Source organism: Ascaphus truei, chromosome 1 (assembly GCF_040206685.1).
Source record: "Ascaphus truei isolate aAscTru1 chromosome 1, aAscTru1.hap1, whole genome shotgun sequence".
Taxonomy (NCBI): Eukaryota; Metazoa; Chordata; class Amphibia; order Anura; family Ascaphidae; genus Ascaphus; species Ascaphus truei.
The window spans coordinates 114,150,091-114,170,479 of NC_134483.1; the positions used below are offsets into that span (position 1 = coordinate 114,150,091).

Here is a 20,389-nt window from a genome sequence, read left to right on the forward strand (position 1 = left end):
AATAATTGGAGAGTCCTGCTTTAAGGTCTGGTATTGCATTACACATACCTGATTGTGGACAAAGTCATTATGTTTGCTTAAATATGACCAGGGTGACCTTTATTCTAATGCCTGGTTTTCAATAGAAACATTTAACGCATGCACAAGAAATATACCAATATGTTGTACGCGTAATAGTGTTCATAGCAGGACTGGATTGAACAGGAAATAAAGACTTGAATAGCGCGGCAGTTAGTAGGAAGACAATGAACAATATTATCTATGCATGAGTTTGTTATATAATACAATGGTAGGGTTCCTACTATCATTATACCACAATGTCTTCAGCCTGCTAATAATGCATATTAACAGGTTTAGTATTCTTTCGTTTTTTGTTTCTTCTATAATAGGTGTCACATATTAAATCTGGGTACAGGAAGTACATGTTATCTGTTAAGTAACAGCGCAGTTGCAGCTCTCTGCTGTTCTTTGAATAAATGGCCATGTTTTTCTCACGAGCAGCCACGTGATGCTTGGCTGTTCCGTTGTCTTGAAGCAACATCTACTATTTGTAGTGTTGGGAATCTGATGCGTATGATACATAGTTACATAGTAGATGAGGTCGAAAAAAGACGTACGTCGATCATGTTCAACCTATGCTAAATTTAGACAACAGATACTTCATCCTATATCTATACTTACTCATTGATCCAGAGGAAGGCAAACAAAAAAAACCAGTGTCATATCATCCAATGATATCTCATAAGTTGAAAAATAAATTCCTTCCTGACTCCAAGAATTGGCAATCAGATTACTCCCTGGATCAACATCCTTCCCATGAATACTTATTTGGTATATCCCTGTATACCTTTCCTTACTAAAAAGATGTCCAAACTTTTTTTTAACAAATCTATTGTATCTGCCATCACAGTCTCCATGGGTAATGAATTCCACGTTTTAACTGCCCTTACTGTAAAGAACCCTTTCCTTTTGTTGCTGGTGAAATCTCCTTTCCTCCTACCTTAAGAAATGCCCTCGAGTCCTTTGTACTGCCCTTGGGATGAATAGTTCTTTTGAAAGCTCCTTGTACTGTCCCCGAATATATTTGTATATAGTTATCATATCCCCTCTGATACCTCTTTTCTAATGTAAATAAATCTAATTTAGCTAGCCTCTCCTCATACGTTAGATTGTCCATCCCCTTTATTAATTTGGTGGCTCTTCTCTGCACTCTCTCTAGTTCCATAATGTCTTTTCTTAGGAGTGGTGCCCAAAATTGTACTCTATATTCAAGGTGTGGTCTTACTAATGCTTTGTAAAGGGGCATAATTATGTTTACTTCCCTTTCACCCATTGCCCGTTTAATGCAAGATAAGATCTTGTTTGCCTTTGCTGCCACAGCATGACTTTGGGCACTATTGCTAAGCCTGCTGTCTACAAGCACTCCTAAATCCTTCTACATCAAGGATTCCCCCAATGTATCCCCATTTAATTTGTAAGTAAACTGTTTATTCTTGCTTCCCAAATGCATAACCTTACATTTATGTGTATTAAACCTCATCTGCCATTTACCTGCCCAAGTTTCCAGTCTATCCAAGTCCTTCTGGAGAGAAATTACATCCTACTCTGATTCTACTACCTTACACAATTTAGTATCATCAACAAAGATGGAGACTTTGCTCTCGATGCCAACCTCAAGGTCATTAATAAACAAGTTAAAAGGCAGGGATCCCAGTACCGATCCCTGAGGTACTCCACTCACGACCTTAGCCCAACCTGAAAAAGTTCAATTTATGACAACTCTCTGTTGTCTATCCTTCAACCAGTTTTCAATCCAGGTGCATATATTTTTACTGAGTCTAATTTTCTTTATTTTGTACACCAACCTCATGTGTGGAACCTATCAAAAGCCTTTGCAAAATTTAAGTATACCACATCTATGTTCCCACCTCCTCAAAGAAACAAATAAGGTTAGTTTGGCATGATCTATCCTTCATAAATCAGTGCTGACTATTACCAATAATTTTGTTTCCATTAGGTATTCCTGAATATTAACCCATATTAAACCTTCAAGTAGTTTCAGGTCTGTAATTCCCCGGTAGTGATCTAGCTCCCTTTTTAAATGTAGGCACCACATGTGTTTGACGCCAATCTTGTGGTACTGAGCCTGTGGAAATGGAGTCCTTGAATATTAAACGTAATGGTTGGACTATTACTGAACTTAACTCATTGAGATACAATGTTGTAGAATATAATAGTGAGTTCTGCATTTTTACCCTTGGTCTCCATTGTGATAAATATACTGGTTATGCTGCCACTTTAACGTCTACGAGTATAACCCAGTGAGGTATATTAACCATTAAGAACTTGAAGTGTATTCTCTTAAAATCTTAATTTTTTTTATAGTGTAACGTATAACGCTTCTTACCCCTCAATCTCTCCCAGCCCCCCATCATCCTTATATATGCCCCAGCACCCCGCATCCTGATATATATCTCCCCAGCACCCTTCATCCTCATATCTCCCCCAGCACCCCTCATCATCATTCTCATATCTCCCCCAGCACCCCTCATCCTCATATCTCCCCCAGCACCCCTCATCATCATCCTCATCCCCCCAGCACCCCTCATCATCTTCATCCTCATATATCTCCCCCAGCACTCCTCATCATCTTCATATATCTCCCCCAGGCCCCCTCATCAACGTTTGTGACCCCTCTCTCTCACACACCCATCTCTCCCCCTCACCCATACACAATACTCACCCTCCACATCACACACAATACCCACCCTGCATCTCATACACCCCCTGCATCTCACATCACCTCCCCTGCACCTCACCTCACATCCTCCCCCTGCACCACCCATCACCCCCTGCACCTCACCTCACTCCCCTGCACCTCACCTCACCCCCCTGCACCTCACCTTACCCCCTGCACCTCACCTCACCCCCCTGCACCTCACCTCACCCCCCTGCACCTCACCTCACTCCCCTGCACCTCACCTCACTCCCCTGCACCTCACATCACTCCCCTGCACCTCACATCACTCCCCTGCACCTCACATCACTCCCCTGCACCTCACCCCCTGCACCTCCCATCATCCTCCTGCACCTACCATCACCCCCTGCACCTCCCATCACCCCTGCACCTCCCATCACCCCCCTGCACCTCCCATTACCCCGCTGCACCTCACCTCACCCCCCTGCACCTCACCTCACCCCCCTGCACCACACCTCACTCCCCTGCACCTCCCATCACCCCCCTGCACCTCACATCACCCCTCCTGCACCTCACCCCCCCTGCACATCACCCCCCTGCACCTCCTCACCTCACATCAGCCCCTGCACCTCCCCTCACCTCAGATCACGGCGGGATTGCGCGCGCTCGCAAGCAGCGGGCACCGGAAGTGCCGCACTGCAAGAGCGTGCAGTGCTGGGGGGGTGAGAGCGTGCTCGGCTCGCAGCGGTTGGCAGAGATGGAGAGCGGACTCGGGAGGGAGGGGGGGGAAGCTGCCGTGGGCCGCGTGTTGTGCAGGCCTGGTGTAATGTATAACGCGTCTCATTTTAAAAGCTCAGTACTGATAATCGGCTTCTAACAGCGCATTGCACTACTCCAATAATGATTACAAAAATAAAAAATAATATGATTACTGGTCAGCACACACCCATCTAAAAGCACTTTGTGTGGGCTAATGAGTGGTGTTTATTTCACATCCATTTGCAGTGTCACTCAGAGAATGCCTAGCAAAGAGCCAAACAGAACATACCTCTTCTCTCAGGTGGCAGAGTTAGCTGCAGGAATGTGAGTTTAAAGCTTGCTTGTAATTACGGCCCAGATTCCATTAGCGGTTTTACTCTTTAAATACAACGATAAGAGTCCATTTTATAACATTTTACTCCAGTGCGATTTCTAATTAATTACTGTGTTAGAGTTTCTCGTGAGGCTTCATAGCAATGTGTTACTGGTTCCTGTGGCACAGCAGGGATTAAAAAGTTGTTTCCATATATTGCAGGAACTTCAGCCTAAAGATCTCTGCAGATGGGCCAGCATATGTTTTGTTAGCACAGGCAAATTAATTAGCTACAACAGCCATATGGCTTTATTTGCATGTAATGTCGCTGTTTCTCGCTCACCTTCCGTATGAACTGTAAGATTCAAGAGAAAAACATCTTCTTTACTGAGAAATTCCCATAGAGTGCCAACGTTTGGTCATTCTGGGCTACTTACTCTGGGGAATATTGGGAGTAATGTATTCACAATGAGGTTTCCCATCATGCATTATCATTTTCTTACGCATCCAGACCAATTGTATTAGCACTTATTCCCACATGTCCCCCAAAAAATCTATATAGACCCAGATCACTGCAAAGCAAAATTCTGCGTTTTCTGCAGCTGCAATTTTAACCAAACACCAGGGAATATGATTCTTATTTCAACAACGCAGCAGTGTATGCATTTCCTGAATGAAGATCAAATGGGGCATAGCCTGCTTACTCATACACTTCATGGCCTTTCTTGGCTAAGTCCTCAAGATTGTTTTTACTCCGCCTTGGCATTCTGACAGGAGTGTTTTACCTTTAGGCACCCTCACCAACCAAAGTGTGCACTGTCATTATATATTTATGAATATTGGCTATTTGTGGGTGTACACTGCACAGGATGTTCCGACAGCAATAAGATAACGGTTGACATTGATGAGTCATCTGAAACATACATCCCCATACTGTACTAATAGAGATGCAGCTCGTGTTCAAAGGGGACACTGAATCCAACCCCCTGAAAACAGACCTGCGTATTTATATTGTTAAAGGGAATACTTTACCAAAGTGTTTTAGGCTTTAAAAAGACAGCACCAGATTTATGAAACAAATCCAATTAAAATGAATGCGATTTCTCCCTTTGATAAACGGGGTGCAATGTTTTTGTGCCCGTTTTCTTCTGGTTTTGCAGAAAGCAGGCTGATAATTAGACCCCAAAGATTCACCCACAACATCTGGTGCATATAGAGTAAATAATCACTGCCGTTCTATTACTTTTAATGGGTCAGTGTTGTGCAAATACAAATCTCACTTGTGAGCACATTCACGTCTCAGACTGGTCTGCAGCCCTGACTTTCCCCATTATCTCCAGGCATACAGTGCTTCCACTGCAGTCAGGGATTCTGGGAAATTACATGCAAATGAGCACGGTGTGTCACCCTTTACTTATCCATTTTAACATGGATCCCTTTGAGCTTATGCCTGCCGCATTACACAGCTTTTCAGGACAGCCTGGGTTAAGGAAGTGCATAGCCAGTAACCCTACTCACAGACAGCTGTTTCCACCTTTTTAGTCTCCACACTGTGAAGACGGTTATACTGGCATTGCACTGTAAAGCTGGAAGTGTAGGGCACATTTGTAAAAATATTGAAAAATAAATGTAAGTAAACAAAAGTGGCCTTATACCAAGTGTACTCTTTTTATTTGCAGTGCGTTTGTAAATAAGAATTCAGCATATCTTTGCAGCTACAGAAGACATACTGAGTGAGTCCTGTACACAAACCGGAAATACTTAAAAAGGAAAATATTAAAAGCCCACGTTACATTTCTGTGGTCCCAGAAACATGAAAGTTACGTTATTAGATCTCAAACTGCAAAAAAGATCAAGTTTTCTCCACAGCTAATACAATCCCCTATTGTTCTGTTTTTGTTTACTTATTGCTTTTTTTAGTTGCAATCTGTTTTACTTATGTCAAGTTTCTTTAACTTTTTATTCTTAGTGTTCACATGGAAATACCAATCTCTTGCTAAAGAGAAAGTTTAGTACTAAAAATGTAAAAAATTTTTAGCTCAGATGCATTGTAAGGAACCCCAACCCTCTCTAATAGCGCGTCTGAGATCAGATGCATTGTAAGGAACCCCAACCCTCTCTAATAGCGCGTCTGAGATCAGATGCATTGTAAGGAACCCCAACCCTCTCTAATAGCGCGTCTGAGATCAGATACATTGTAAGGAACCCCAACCCTCTCTAATAGCGCAGCTGCGAGCAGATGCATTGTAAAATCTTTGGTATTTGGTACAATTTTGAAATGTGTAGAGTCCATAGGCTCATAAAATCTAGGTTTTCAGATACACATTATTATTAGAGATGTGTAGTTTGAATTATTGTTATTGTTTTTATTGATTTTATACTCTTTACCAGTCCTTATATAGTCCACTGGACTGATTTTATTTTGTTTATTAAAGTTTTTTTGTATTTGATGATATCAGATACCCCTGCGTGATGACATTCGACGCATACGGAGGCTGCGCGTTGCTTATGCGTGACATCATCAACATGGGGGCCATATATGTGCTGGCTTTTATATGTTTGCACACCTTGATAAAGTGCGGTTGCGCGAAACGTGTAGGTGATACTCACCTTTTGTATCTCTCTCTTTTTTTCAACCATGTCATTAATAATAAAAAAAAACATTATTGGAGGTCCCCTCTCTTGATTGATGGATGTTTTGTTCACTGCAAACATTTTCCCACAATTTTCAAATGACCTGAAAATTGCAGGGAACCCTTTAGGGAAGTCCTAAGAACCCTGGTTGAAAAACATTGAAATAGGCAATTTACTGATTCTTTACATGTATACACACTTAAATTCCCTACAGTAGTGTATTTGGTCATTCTAAGCATGTGGTTTATCATCATTTTCTGTGGATGGCAAATGGAAAGAGTTAGTTTTTTATGGTACAGTATATGTCATTTTCATCCTGGAAGATGTTCATATTGAAGTTTTATTCTCTTAATCCCGCTCGCTCGTTAACACGTCCTACTGTACCTGCACTTTTATTAACTGGGCTAAATAATGTGCAGGACTGTTCTGCAGAACTTTGCCAAATTCTCTTAAGTGGAATAATCACGTTTTTCCATGTTTTAACATGGCCAAACTGTAGGGATTTGTTTATAATATGAAAGGGCATGGTTTCAATAAGATATTCACACCCTGCAAAGCATCAACATATTGTTCCCTTGGGAATAGCAAAAGTAAGATTTCAATATAGATTGTCTTTGCAATTTTGCTATTTGTTAGGGGAAAAAAACCTTCATAATCATTATCTAAAAACTAATCATATTTAAAAAAATAATGATGTCAAATTTATCCTTTCACTTTTATGTTACTTTATGCAGCTTAATGCGTGAAAATAATGTCTGTGAAGAAATCTGAAAACTGATTGTTTTGCGGTATTGTAAAAACATGCATTTCTTAACTCTCACCTCAATGAACGCCAGCGAGACCGTGTTTTGGGAAGAACTAATTATCCTCACAGTCACATTTAAGATAAGTGAATACATATGTGCTCAGTAATTTTGTGGCTATGCATAAAATCTGATGGGGCTGGCTTTCTCTAAGGAAAGGATTGAGAAACGTTTGTCCCTATGTATGTTATTGATCTATATGTTTTTAATTTGGTTCATAAATTCTCAGATATTTAATATAGAATTTTGTTTATTTTAATCATCTTAAACTATTTTCTATCTTGGCTTAAAAGCAGCTGGCCACACCATTGAAGAACGAGTGGCAAGCGCTTTTATATTTAAAAAATGAGCGTATTGCTCTGGCTATCTCTAATTATTTGCCTTACAATGTATATGTAAAGATCTGTACTTCTCACAGATCTTTCTTCCTTATAATTAAAAGTAGCCCCAACCCCCAGACCATTTTTAGGTATGCCATATTAATTCTGTGGCCCCCTGCTCAATCTGCCACGCTGGAGAAGTGTGCAGTTACATTCAGATGAATGGGACTTGTTCGGCACGTGCATATTAAAGTGGCAATTTTTTCAAATATATTTTAAGATAGTTTTGAGGCGGGGGGATGGGGGGGTCTTCAGAGCTGAACCCATTTATTCCAGCTCCAGGGACCCACTGATTCCGTAGATAATTGCCTCCGCAGGGGGTGTCTTTAGTCGCTCCGCTCGGTTAACTGGCTCACGCAATAGCCTCTTTTCAAATCTCCCGCGCCCTGCGAGCCAATAGGAAGCCATGAAGTCATCCCTGTTGACTCTTTGTGACACTGGAGCTTTAAACTTGCAGGAGTTACCCGCACACCCTACAGAGGTAAGATCTTCTGGAAGCAGGGGTGCCCGGAGAGGAAATTAATGGGATTTTGTTCCGGAGACCACCTGCTTCAATACTTTGTGTATATATAAATATGTATATATTTATATATGTATATACAGTACTTAACAGTGTCTTCTCATACAGTATTATATATATATATATACATATATATATATATATATATATATATATATTTTTTTTTTAACATTTAAAAAAAGAAATCGGTTTGTTTGCTCCTTTAATGAGAGGTCATTTGTATGTCCAACTTCGCTCTGTTTTCAATGGATGAGGTGCCAACCATTAATCCTGGCTGCATTAACTCTTTCACTTCTGAAGAACTTGCAGCTCGACGCATGCACAAAGCATAGCAATAAAAGCAAGTTGTTTTATACAGTAGATTTTAAAGAAGCCGATATAGAGAAGTTCAGAACGGTAATTACTGATCTGTGTGTAAAACACAACTCAATATGAGGCTGATTGTCCCATGCAAGCATTTTATCTTTTATAGTCAAATAGCCAAGCTGTGTTTTTGCAAAGGGCATCTCAGCCCCAGCAGGGTTTGGGAGGATACAGCATATCTACATTTTTACCGATTTTTTTTCCTTCTGAATCAGACACTGCTAATTGGTCCTGAGCTCAAAAGAACCGAACGGGGCCAAAATACACAGGTCTCCCTGAAGAGTAATTGTAAAGACATGTTTTGTGAGAAAAATATATCACTTAATCAGTGGCTGCTTGTTATGTGGCAGTTTTGTTTGTTTGGATATTGTGACCTTTTGAGAATTGACAATCTGTGAATTTTGCTTGTATGATTTCAGTGTGCAATGTTTTCTTTTCAGAACATCTTGTCTTACTCCTGATGAAAGCCATGTAGGCTTGAAATGTGATTTATTTCAGGCTTTAGCTAGAATTTGTGCCTGTCTTTGTGTGCAGTGGAGCTAGAATTTTATTTTGCATAGTCTGAAATTGGAGCTGTATTTTTTTTACTTCTGTATATACAGGATTTGGAATATTAACTTACCACCTGTGTTTTCTTGGCAGTATTTCCCAAGCTGTAAAGCAACATCAGGGTGGTCAAACTTAATGGCTACAAAACCCAACGTGTAGCACTGGATTTCTTGTACAAAGATTAGTCAGGGTTCTTTTCTGTTGTGTCTGGACTAAAGCAAAATGCTCATATAAATCATGGTAGGAGGCTGCCTGTATTGTGCTTTTAATTTTCTATCTTCATAAAAGTTTGGTTCATAACCGTTTAGGAATTTGATTAAGAAAAATATTAAGTATTTTTAAACATTTTATTTTGAACTTGTATTGTTTATATGGTGACTAAGGGCTGGACCCCGCTGGCTACTGCAGCGCCCGCTGTGGCGGACGCTGCAGGGACGAGAGCCCTCCCCTCAATGGCGCCGGGCCCGCTGCGAGGGGGGGCTGCAGCGCTGTGGCGCCAGTTGCTCCTGCTCTCAATAGAATTGAGAGCAGGACTCGCTACGGAGCGCTAAGCCACGCCCCCCGGCGGTTCAGCCAATGAGGGTGAACCTGCCGGGTGACGTCATGGCTGCGCCCCCGTCACTCCCTCGCCACGCCCCCCTCCCCGGTCTTTTGGTCTGCAGCTTCCTGCAGACCGGGGAATCGGCTGCACACGCCGCCAGTCTCGCGGGCGCGCGTGCAGCGGAGGTACTGAGGCCTCAGCCTAATGTGTTGAAGACGCCTGTGATCTGGGCTGCAGGAGTGACCCGTGAGTTAAAGCACTGACTCTGACACATGGGAGCCTGGTTTCAATTCCAGTATCAGGTCCTTAAGCAAATCCCTTTATCTCTCTGTGCCTCGGGCACCAACATGTACGGTGCGTGGCAGAGACTCATTGTGCCGCAATACTCCATGTACACTGTCAGCGCTGTATCTTACATAATGCTCTGATTTTTAATTCATCTCTTTTGCAATAACATTATTATAACCTATAAGTCAATTGTTGTTCTTTTGTGCTTTGCTTGTAAAGCAATCAGGATGCCATCATTATTTAAACAGTTAGAGGAGTGCAGCACAGTAATATCTAATACAAGTATTAGACCATCATTATCTAATAAGAGTAGGGATGGGGAAATCCCAGGCATCTGGTCGTCCGGGCACCTGCCAATTAAATCCTGGTTGTGACATGGTGCTGACTGACACACACAGAGGGAAGGGAAGAGGGCGGAATGGGACAACTTGCTGCAGCCAACTCGCCACTTTCCGTCTCTGCAGTATTCTGTACCACCATACATTTTTATATATATATATATATATATATATATATATACAGTGTTCGACAAACCTATACATTTGCTCGCCCCGGGCGAGTGGATTTAACCCCCGGGCGAGTAAATATTGGCCCAAGCAGCACACGTTTGGTACTAGGTGGCGAGTAGATTTTTTTGTGTGGCAACTAGATTTTTGGTGATTTGTCAACCACTGTATATATATATATATATATATATATATATATATATATATAACCTATTTTTCTTACATTTATAAACTGCAACCTGCAGCTTCTAACAAACCACGATAGTGTGTAGTATTACATAGTAGGGTTTTATTTACCACCAAGGGTACTCATGCCACATGTTGGGAATTCCTGTGCTAAACCACTGCTGCTGAAAAATATCAATTTCCAAACTGCTGAATACAATTCACAGTCAACGGTTTGTTTGATTTCACCCACACAAGCCCGATGTAGGGAGTTTAAGGCCCACCATAATTTTGCTTTGTTTTGCTATTATCTTTTTCCTCTTCAAATGAGTTTCTATTTGTTCTTTGCGGTGCTATCAGTTTGCCCCTATTTTGACAGGCCGGCCAAGTTGCAGTTGTTTACTTTGTGTATATTTTCTTTTCCCCACAGGGTATTGTCAGCAGCAGACACAGTGCCGCATCCAGAAGTGCACAACAGACTTTGTTTCGCTAACTTCTCAACTGAACTCTGGGAGTGATGGTTTTGATTCTGATTTCTGCAAGGCCCTGCGGGCATATGCTGGCTGCACTCACAGAACTTCCAAAGCATGCCGTGGAAATCTAGTGTACCATTCTGCCGTGCTGGGCATCAGTGACCTCATGAGCCAGAGAAATTGCTCCAAGGATGGTCCTACATCTTCTACAAACCCTGAAGTTTCGCACGACCGTTGTAGCTACCACAGCAGGGCAGCAACAAGGGAACTACGGGCAGGGGAAGCAACTCGGCCTAATTACCTCTTTTGTGGCTTGTTTGGAGACCCACATCTAAGGACTTTTAAGGATCATTTTCAAACATGCAAAGTGGAAGGTGCTTGGCCGCTGATAGACAACAACTATTTGTCAGTGCAAGTGACAAATGTGCCAGTGGTTCCTGGATCTAGTGCTACTGCTACTAACAAGGTAACCAGTATGTTCAAGAAACGTTGTCATTTTTGGACTTTGTGGGATGCAAGACACATTAAATCAAGCGTAACAATTAGTCGTGCATTACAGGTGGCAGCTGTATTTGTGCCTTGTGCAACTTTTATCTTAACATGAGATGTGTATTAGTATTTTTGTTTTACCATCTAATAATAAGTTCAAAAAGTAGGTAGAGACATTTTCTTTTTTGTGGGAGATCTTTTACCACTTGTCTTTTTTTTTTTTTGGCCTGGAAAAATAACAATTAATGATTAATATTTAAGTATTCTCAAACGGAGGCAGGAGTGCAAGCTATTTTGAAAAGAGGTTACACCTCAAACATACCAATAGTAAATGTCTGTGTATCATCTGAAGATATATGTATATGTGTGTGTACATATACAGTATTAGTATATACCCCATAGTTCAACAATAAGAAGGGAGTTGCCTAATATTAAAGTCGACTATTAAGTAATTAAAAAGATGTTATGCTGAACTAATTTCCCACCTGAATGTTAAAAAATGGTCAGTTACTTCTGCATGTTTTTTTTAGTTCTTTGTGTCTTTTTATATTTTTATGTAAAATCAATGTATTTGCTATTTTTTGCTTGGCAGTGAGATTTTTTTCAAGGGGTAGGTATCTTAAATTAATACTCATGTTATGAAAATATTATTTGAACTATATACAGGATGAGGTGATGTATGAAGATACATTTGTAACATAATTGCCACAAATTGCATCATATGTGTCTTATGTTGCATTGCATCAATGTTTCGAGGCCTCTGCTCCAGGCTTTGAGACTCGGGATTCTGGGAGTGGCAATAGGAGTGAGGGAAGAGTTACATGCCGCAGATTATAATGAGATGGCTCAAACTCTGCGTCTCTGTTCGTCACATTTTTATCTTGTATTTGCATCCAAAAAATGTACCAGGTCTCAAGGGGTGTAAACATGTAGACACAAACACAAGCAGAAAATGGAACAATACATGAAAACAAATTTTCAATTTACATTTTACGTTGATCCACCCCCATATTGCTTCAGCTATTTACCAGCTCAGCGATCAGTGCAGAATGCTGCTCTGTGTTGGCGTTATGGGAGGACTGGTGAAGATGGCAAGCACACGATTGCCTTCCTTAGTCTGGGCCAATAAAAGCAGCAGGTTTTTTGTTGTGGGGAGTGCGGGTGTGTTTAAAAAAAAAAAAGAAGTTGCCTGAAGTCATGGAGTCCTTCGTAGACTATCTGTGGTGCCCTGATGTCTGGGGACACACCAGTTCCAGAGATACAACTAGTTTTATGGACAATATGGCCGCTGGGTCAGGCTCACTCCGGTCATCGAAAGCTGTAACCTCATTGGGAGATGATGTTGCAACTTTGTTGCTGACCTGTGGTCAGATTTGTAGTTTTTTGTGTTTTGTGTCACACACTGAAACAAAGACAAGTTAAATATCTTGGGAACAGGAGGGTCTCTGGAGGTTGGGTAAATTGAAGAAAATGAAAAAACAGGGACTGCAGCATTACTTCTATTTGATCCCTGTTAAAGTATGATGTGGGCCGTCACCTGGAACAGAGATGACATTTGGCAGGTGCTACTTGTGCCCTTTCACATGGCTACGCGCTCAAGCACTGGGTAGCTGAGATGCTGCTTCTGTCCATATTGCTCCTGGCCCCCTTCTATCTCAACAGGTCCTCTTGGGGTTGTAGTCCAGCTCTTGATCCAATGCTAGAAAAAAAAGACAGCAGGACTACAAGTTCCAGAATCTATTGAGCGAAAGCCTCAAGAAGGCAGAGATCACATGACAGGCAGTGAGTGCAGAGGCTCTCAGAACTATGATTGTTCCCTTAAGTCAGAAGGAACTGTATTCTCTCCCTCTGTTCCCCCTCTCCCTCTCTCTCCCCTTCCTCCCTCCTGCACCCACTCTTCCCCTCTTCTCTCACTCCTCCCCCCCTTCTCTCACTCCTTCCCCCCTTCTCTTACTCCTTCCTCCTTTCTCTCACTCCTTCCCTTCTCTCACTCTACCCCCTTCTCTCACTCTACCCTCTTCTCTTACGCTACCCCTTCTCTCACTCCTCCCCTTCTCTGACTCCTTCTCTTACTCTTCCCCCCTTCTCTTACTCTTCCCCCGTCTCTTAGTCTTCCCCCTCTTCTCTTACTCTTCCCCCTTTCTCTTGCTCTCCCCCCTCGTTTCTCCTGCTATCCCCCCTCCTTTCTCTCACTCTTCCCCTTTTTTACTCACCCCCTTTTTCACTCTCTCCTCCTTTCTCTGATTCTCACTCTCCCCTTTCACTCTCTCACTCATCCCCCTTTCACTCTCTCTCTCACCTTTCACTCTCTCACTCTACCCTTTCACAGGGTCATGTGACGTCACCGGTGTCAAATGCGTGACCCCTGAGCGTCATTTGACGCAGCTGGCAGGTACGAGAGGGGGCGCGAGACAGGGGGAGGCCAGGCAGGGGGCGCCGCTTCAAAAGTTTGCACTCCCCTGGTTTAGCCAAGACTTGCTTGTTATAATACATGTTTGTTTGATCCGTTCTCAGACTGGTTGATTGCTCATTTAACATGGCTTCATAAAAAATAGTTTTGAGCATTATCTTTGTTACGCTTGATGCTTTCTATATACTTTTTGTAAAACTGTTGTAACATACTGTGGGACAAACGTTAAAAAGCTCTGAAATGCAGTAAATAAAATTATATACTGTCACGAACGGCACACCTGTGACCGAATGACAAGTGTTAATACACACAGCTATCCAGCTGACACATTTATCTCCCCACAGGGTCCATAAAAATGAGTAATGTCTCCCCTCAATCCGTCACAGATATAACCTCAAATTGCTGCCACCACCAAAAAATTGTTCCAGGCCTTACCTGCAGAGTTTTGGTCTCTATTTACTAAGCACAATCTGTTATTGTACCTGGATGGTGCTGTATAAATAAAGACATGCATACGTACATTGTAGCAACATGTTTAATCAAAGGTAATCACTCTTTAAAACGTAAAAAGTAAAATTAGAGCCTAAAAGACAACTTATTAAATATTGGCTTTAATATACAAAATAGTCTAGTGCTTAGTTTACAGAAAAAATGTTACAAGAAACAATATATGCAAACCGTTTCATCAAAATAATTTGGATAAACAAACAGAAGTTCCTAACCAAACACATTTAGGTTTATCAAAGGGTCTTGAGGTGAGAATGAGTTCATGTGTCATAGCATTGACACTCCCTTGGTTGAAATCTAATTTCATATCCCAAATACATGTTTTTTATCCTAAAACTCCCTGCATTGGATCCTTGATAACCCCACCTTCTGGGCGGGTCCTTAACCTTCCCTCCCTCATCATTCTGCAGGGACACTTTTACCCCTTCGTAGAGAAAAAGGCTTTCCTTTGAATTAAAAAAAAAAAGCTGTGTGTGCGGTGCACGCGCATAGTAAGTGAAACTTCTTTGACTTTTGTCACAGAAATTGACTTATAACGCGCGTGCTCGGCACACATGTGTCAGTCAGAGAGTATGTATGTGTGTCAGTCAGTGTGTGCATGTGTGTCAGTCAGTGTGTGCATGTGTGTCAGTCAGTGTGTGCATGTGTGTCAGTCAGTGTGTGCATGTGTGTCAGTCAGTGTGTGCATGTGTGTCAGTCAGTGTGTGCATGTGTGTCAGTCAGTGTGTGCATGTGTGTCAGTCAGTGTGTGCATGTGTGTCAGTCAGTGTGTGCATGTGTGTCAGTCAGTGTGTGCATGTGTGTCAGTCAGTGTGTGCATGTGTGTCAGTCAGTGTGTGCATGTGTGAGTGTGTCAGTCAATGTGTTTGTGTGTGTGTGTATGTGTCAGTCAATGTGTGTGTGTGTGTGTGTGTGTGTGTGTGTGTGTGTGTGTGTGTGTGTGTGTGTGTGTGTGTGTGTGTGTGTGTGTGTGTGTGTGTGTCAGTCAGTATTTCTCTCTCTGTGTTGTGTGAATGTCTCTCTGTGTCGGTCAGTGTGTGTATGTGTGTCAGTGTGCGTGTGTATCAGTCAGTGTGTGTGTGTGTGTGTGTGTGTCAGTCAGTGTGTGTGTGTGTGTCAGTCAGTGTGTGTGTCAGTCAGTGTGTGCATGTGTGTCAGTCAGTGTGTGCATGTGTGTCAGTCAGTGTGTGCATGTGTGTCAGTCAGTGTGTGTGTGTCAGTCAGTGAGTATGTATGTGTGTCAGTCAGTGAGTATGTATGTGTGTTAGTCAGAGTATGTATGTGTGTCAGTCAGAGAGTATGTATGTGTGTCAGTCAGAGAGTATGTATGTGTGTCAGTGTGTGCATGTGTGTCAGTCAGTGTGTGCATGTGTGTCAGTCAGTGTGTGCATGTGTGTCAGTCAGTGTGTGCATGTGTGTCAGTCAGTGTGTGCATGTGTGTCAGTCAGTGTGTGCATGTGTGTTAGTCAGTGTGTGCATGTGTGTCAGTCAGTGTGTGCATGTGTGTCAGTCAGTGTGTGCATGTGTGAGTGTGTCAGTCAATGTGTGTGTGTGTGTGTGTGTGTGTGTATGTGTCAGTCAATGTGTGTGTGTGTGTGTGTATCAGTCAGTGTGTGAGTGTGTGTGTCAGTCAGTATGTCTCTCTGTGTTGTGTGAATGTCTCTCTGTGTCGGTCAGTGTGTGTATGTGTGTCAGTGTGCGTGTGTATCAGTCAGTGTGTGTGTGTGTGTGTGTGTCAGTCAGTCAGTGTGTGTGTGTGTGTGTGTGTCAGTCAGTGTGTGTGTCAGTGTGTGCATGTGTGTCAGTCAGTGTGTGCATGTGTGTCAGTCAGTGTGTGCATGTGTGTCAGTCACTGTGTGCATGTGTGTCAGTCACTGTGTGTGTGTCAGTCAGTGTGTGTGTGTGTCAGTCAATGTGTGTGTGTGTGTGTGTTTCAGTGTATGTCTCTCTCTCTCTGTGTTGTGTGAATGTCTCTCTGTGTCGGTCAGTGTGTGTATGTGTGTCAGTCAGTGAGTGTATGTGTGTCAGTCAGTGTGCGTGTGTCAGAGTGTGCGTGCCTGTGTATGTGTATGTGTGTCAGTCGGTGTGCGTGTGTCAGTCAGTGTGCGTGTGTCAGAGTGTGTGTGTGCATGTGTATCAGTCAGTGTGCGTGCGTATGTATGTGTATCAGTGTGTATGTGTATCAGTGTGTGTGTGTGTGTGTGTTAGTGTGTGTGTGTGTGTGTTAGTGTGTGTGTTAGTGTGTGTGTTAGTGTGTGTGTGTGTATGTGTGTCAGTCAGTGTGTATGTGTGTGTGTGTGTGTGTGTGTGTGTGTGTGTGTGTCCTGCCCCCCTCTCTCCTGACTCTCCCCAGCACACTTGTCCTCCCCCCAGCACCCTTATCCTTTTCCTGCCCCCAGACCCTTTCAGCAGTCCGCCCCCCCCCCCCCCCTTCCTACCAGATCGCGGCACAGAGGAGATGGAGGCAGTGTCGGCAGGGGGGAGAGAGGCAGTGTAGGCGCGTCATCGTCAGCTGGAGCCGACTCGGAGGCTTCTGATGGTGCTGTGGGGGACATGGGGGACGCAGCGCACTCATCACCCCCCTCCTCCCCCCCCCGTTACCGGAGCAGTTCTATGCCTCGGCCGGGGCATGCACCGGGAGGAGAGGCCGCAGGAGATCAGTGCCTGCATAGGGCCCCGGGGAGCAGTGTGGGCTTCAGTGTCCCTGTGAGGAGAGTCATGGCGTCTTGAGCGTCGCCATGACTACCGGGCATGCGCAGCATATCAATGGGCGGGGAACGGCGGCAGTTAGAAGTGGCTGTATCTCCTCAGGCTGCGGTCCGGCACCGGGTCTCTGAGGAGTGGCGGCGGCGATTACATTTTAAGGGGGAGCGGCGCCGGTGGCTAGCACCGCCGTCGCCGCCGCATGTCAGCGGGTGGGGGGAGCAGCGCTTGTTAGGAGCTGCAGCGGCGAGTAAATGTTGAGCGGGTGGGAGTGTGTAAGCGGCCGTGTGGGGGGAACAAAGACGCTTAGGAGCTGAAACGAAACAGTTAGGAGTGGCGCCGGTGGCTATCGCCGCCGCCGCCGCATGTGATTTGCCAGAACTCAGCCCGGCCTCAACTGCCAGCACTGTGACGTCAGCACTTTGACGTCACATCCGTTTCATTTTCTATCCCCACAATCCATTTTTGTCCCATCACGAATGAGGTGCCACTAAAGAAGTTTCACTTCAAAAAAAATGCCTGAATATAGAAACATTCTCCTAACTGTATCCCCATATTTCCTCGAATCTTGTGACGCATCTCATGTTTGGGTGAGTAAGTCGCACGTAAAGAGACTATTTTTGAGGGGATTCATTCTAAGTTTGTGAGACAAGCGGATATCTGGCTGTTGCACCCTCACAATAATGGATTTTTTACCATCATTTTATTCGTCAGATTGCAAATGTTGCAAAGATATATTTGTTATTCTTGCGAATCGTTGTCAGACCCCTGATATTTTCTAAATGTACACAATCCCGTGGAATCTCTTCCTGACCACATCCTGTGGCGTTTCCAGAACACAGAGAAATTCCTTTTTAAGTTACATTAAGCTTTGCTTATTTCTATTGTCAGAAAGAGTCGTGACTTCAGTTTCCAATCGCCTCACTTTCCAAACCAGGCGTTCCCCCAGATAAAATCACTTCTAGACAAACACAGAATTCCAGGCTAGATCACTGAACCCAATAAAAAACACTGCATGTATTTTTAAACTGTAACTTAAACAAGTTAAATGTTTGTGTGTCAGTTTATTACAATACTTCGTTTTCATGGCCTTATCATGACATGTACAAACAAAAAACAAGGCTGCAGACTGTCTTGTGAACTGATGAAAATCGCCAGCTTATCTATTTTAAGGACCTGTCACCCTTTCTTTCCCACAGGGTGCACCAGTAGCTAGCTAGCTTGTGGTTGAATATGCCATTCAGATGGTTTTTATTGAAATAGTTGAATCCTTGGTACAGAATAGTCCAAATGCTGACACCAGACCAATCTTTGAAACTTTCTTTCACACAGGCCTTATTGAATATGGTGAGAAGCAGGGTAAAGTAGTGAAAATTAAGCATTACGTTGAATTCAAGGATGTCGTTTATAGCCACTTGTTTTAGCCGATTATTACCATTGTTGAGGGCCTCTGTGGTAGCAGAGGGTTTAATAAAATGTTACAATAGCCTAGCGGTAACAGTCAGCGCATTGAGTCACACAAGTCTCTCTCCTCTCAAATATGACAAACCCCAATTTGTAACTAAACAGTTTCTGGTCGCGAGGCGATAAAGAAGGAAGTTTCAGTGAAATGTGAGAGTAAAGGGTGAACTGTTACTTTCATTATTTGGCTACTCACACGAAGAACAAAATACCATTGCTTTTAAAGATCTTTAAAGCTGTGGAGTGTGTGTGTGTGTGTGTGTGTGTGTGTGTTGGCTCTAGCACGGCCATGCATTCAGCATTTTTGTGCCCAGTATGACCACTGCTATTGCCTCAAATCCCAGAGTATCTGCAGGATGTTGTGACTTCTGTACGCAGACAAGCCCACAAGTGCTTCAGCGGAGAGAAAAAAATTGGACATGGAATAGTGAAAGCTTTCATCCTAGGAATCTGTTATGTAACAGCTCTGCAATGTGTTGCAGGTCCGCCTGGCAGTGAAGGGGTTAGACCTGGTTCCAGCTAATAACATGTATTTTATTAAAGCCCCTCTTTGTAGGGGATGAATGCTGCATTCATGCTGAGCGGGCATCCAGCCCTCGCAAGGTGTGTTGTGTGTAAACTGTGGGGCATCTGTCTGCTTTGGATTACTTGTGCATTGTGTTTAGCAAACAGGAAAGTTGTTACAATATGTTCTTTATAACATATTTTAGTTTGTGGGCATGTGTGCATTTTAATATGCCGTGTATGACTGGACCTGAGAAACAAAGAGAGCTAAGTTGACGGGCCCAGCGTCATATTTGGGTGTAATCTGTTAACATGTATTTTTATTCAAAGAAAAGTTAAGCAAGTCTCTATATTAAGAGTAGATTCAGGCACTACCAGCACACCGACACATCCATGTGGAAGACTTCACCCAGTTACATAGTGGATGAGGTTGAAAAACAACATATGTTCTGTTTATCTCTCAGATGCAATCGGTGGTGAGGAATCAAAACAAGATGAGACCTGGTACTAATGTCGCATAAAAACATCATTTATGGGAAAATAGCGTAATAATGCACGAGGAGAGAGGCTTCTGTAACAAACGCGCCATTCTCAGGTCTCAGCAAAACATGGCTCCTATTGTATCACGTGTTCGCTTCTATTACACACATCTCTTTCAATAAACGTTATTATCAATCAACGTGTAAATAATTAGTACTAATATTCATATTCAATACTAATGATTTGCGCATTGCCAATTAAGTTTAGGGAAAGAGATGTATATAATAGGCACATGGTACAATAGGAGCCGTGTTTTGTAGAGACCTGAGAGAGGCTTCAGCAGCACTCGTGCCAATCTTCTGGTGCATTGTTATGCTATTTTTCAAGAAATACATTTTTCTGAGATATTTGTACCCCGTACTTAGCCACCTTTTTCTCTGATTCATCGCCACTGATTGCACCTGAGGGAGAAGCAGAACATGGAATGGGAGTGTTCCGCGGGTCTCTGGAGGCGCACTCGTGAGTGCCTCAATATAGAGACGCTATTTCCTTTTCTTTGAATATATGACCTTTAGTCTATTATTTTGCCAACGTTTATTTTTTACACAGCATTGCACGAGCTTATTGTGTTTTAAAAGTAGAATTAACACTATAAACCTTACGGTGTCATTGTTAGTACCGAGTGCGCACAGAGTAACGTGAAGCAGGCGCTGCTCCATTAACAATGCTTTCCAGTTACTTTAATCACTGTGCCACCCTTTCTCTATTGGCATACAATGCTTTGGTGACCATGATTTTATGTGCTGGTTATCACCCACACACTATGCACTTTGTGTTGATAAT

At 42.9% G+C, this 20,389-nt stretch overlaps 1 protein-coding gene across 5 annotated transcripts in view; it reads left to right on the forward strand.

Annotated features, from left to right (window-relative positions):
• Positions 1-20,389, forward strand: part of RGMB (repulsive guidance molecule BMP co-receptor b) — a 47,416-nt gene that overhangs the window by 15,935 nt on the left and 11,092 nt on the right. For all 5 annotated transcript variants that reach the window (XM_075593480.1, XM_075593474.1, XM_075593484.1 and 2 more), the window contains one exon: positions 10,950-11,458. In XM_075593480.1, coding sequence (XP_075449595.1) covers positions 10,950-11,458 — 509 coding nt within the window. The remainder of the gene's footprint in view (positions 1-10,949; positions 11,459-20,389) is intronic.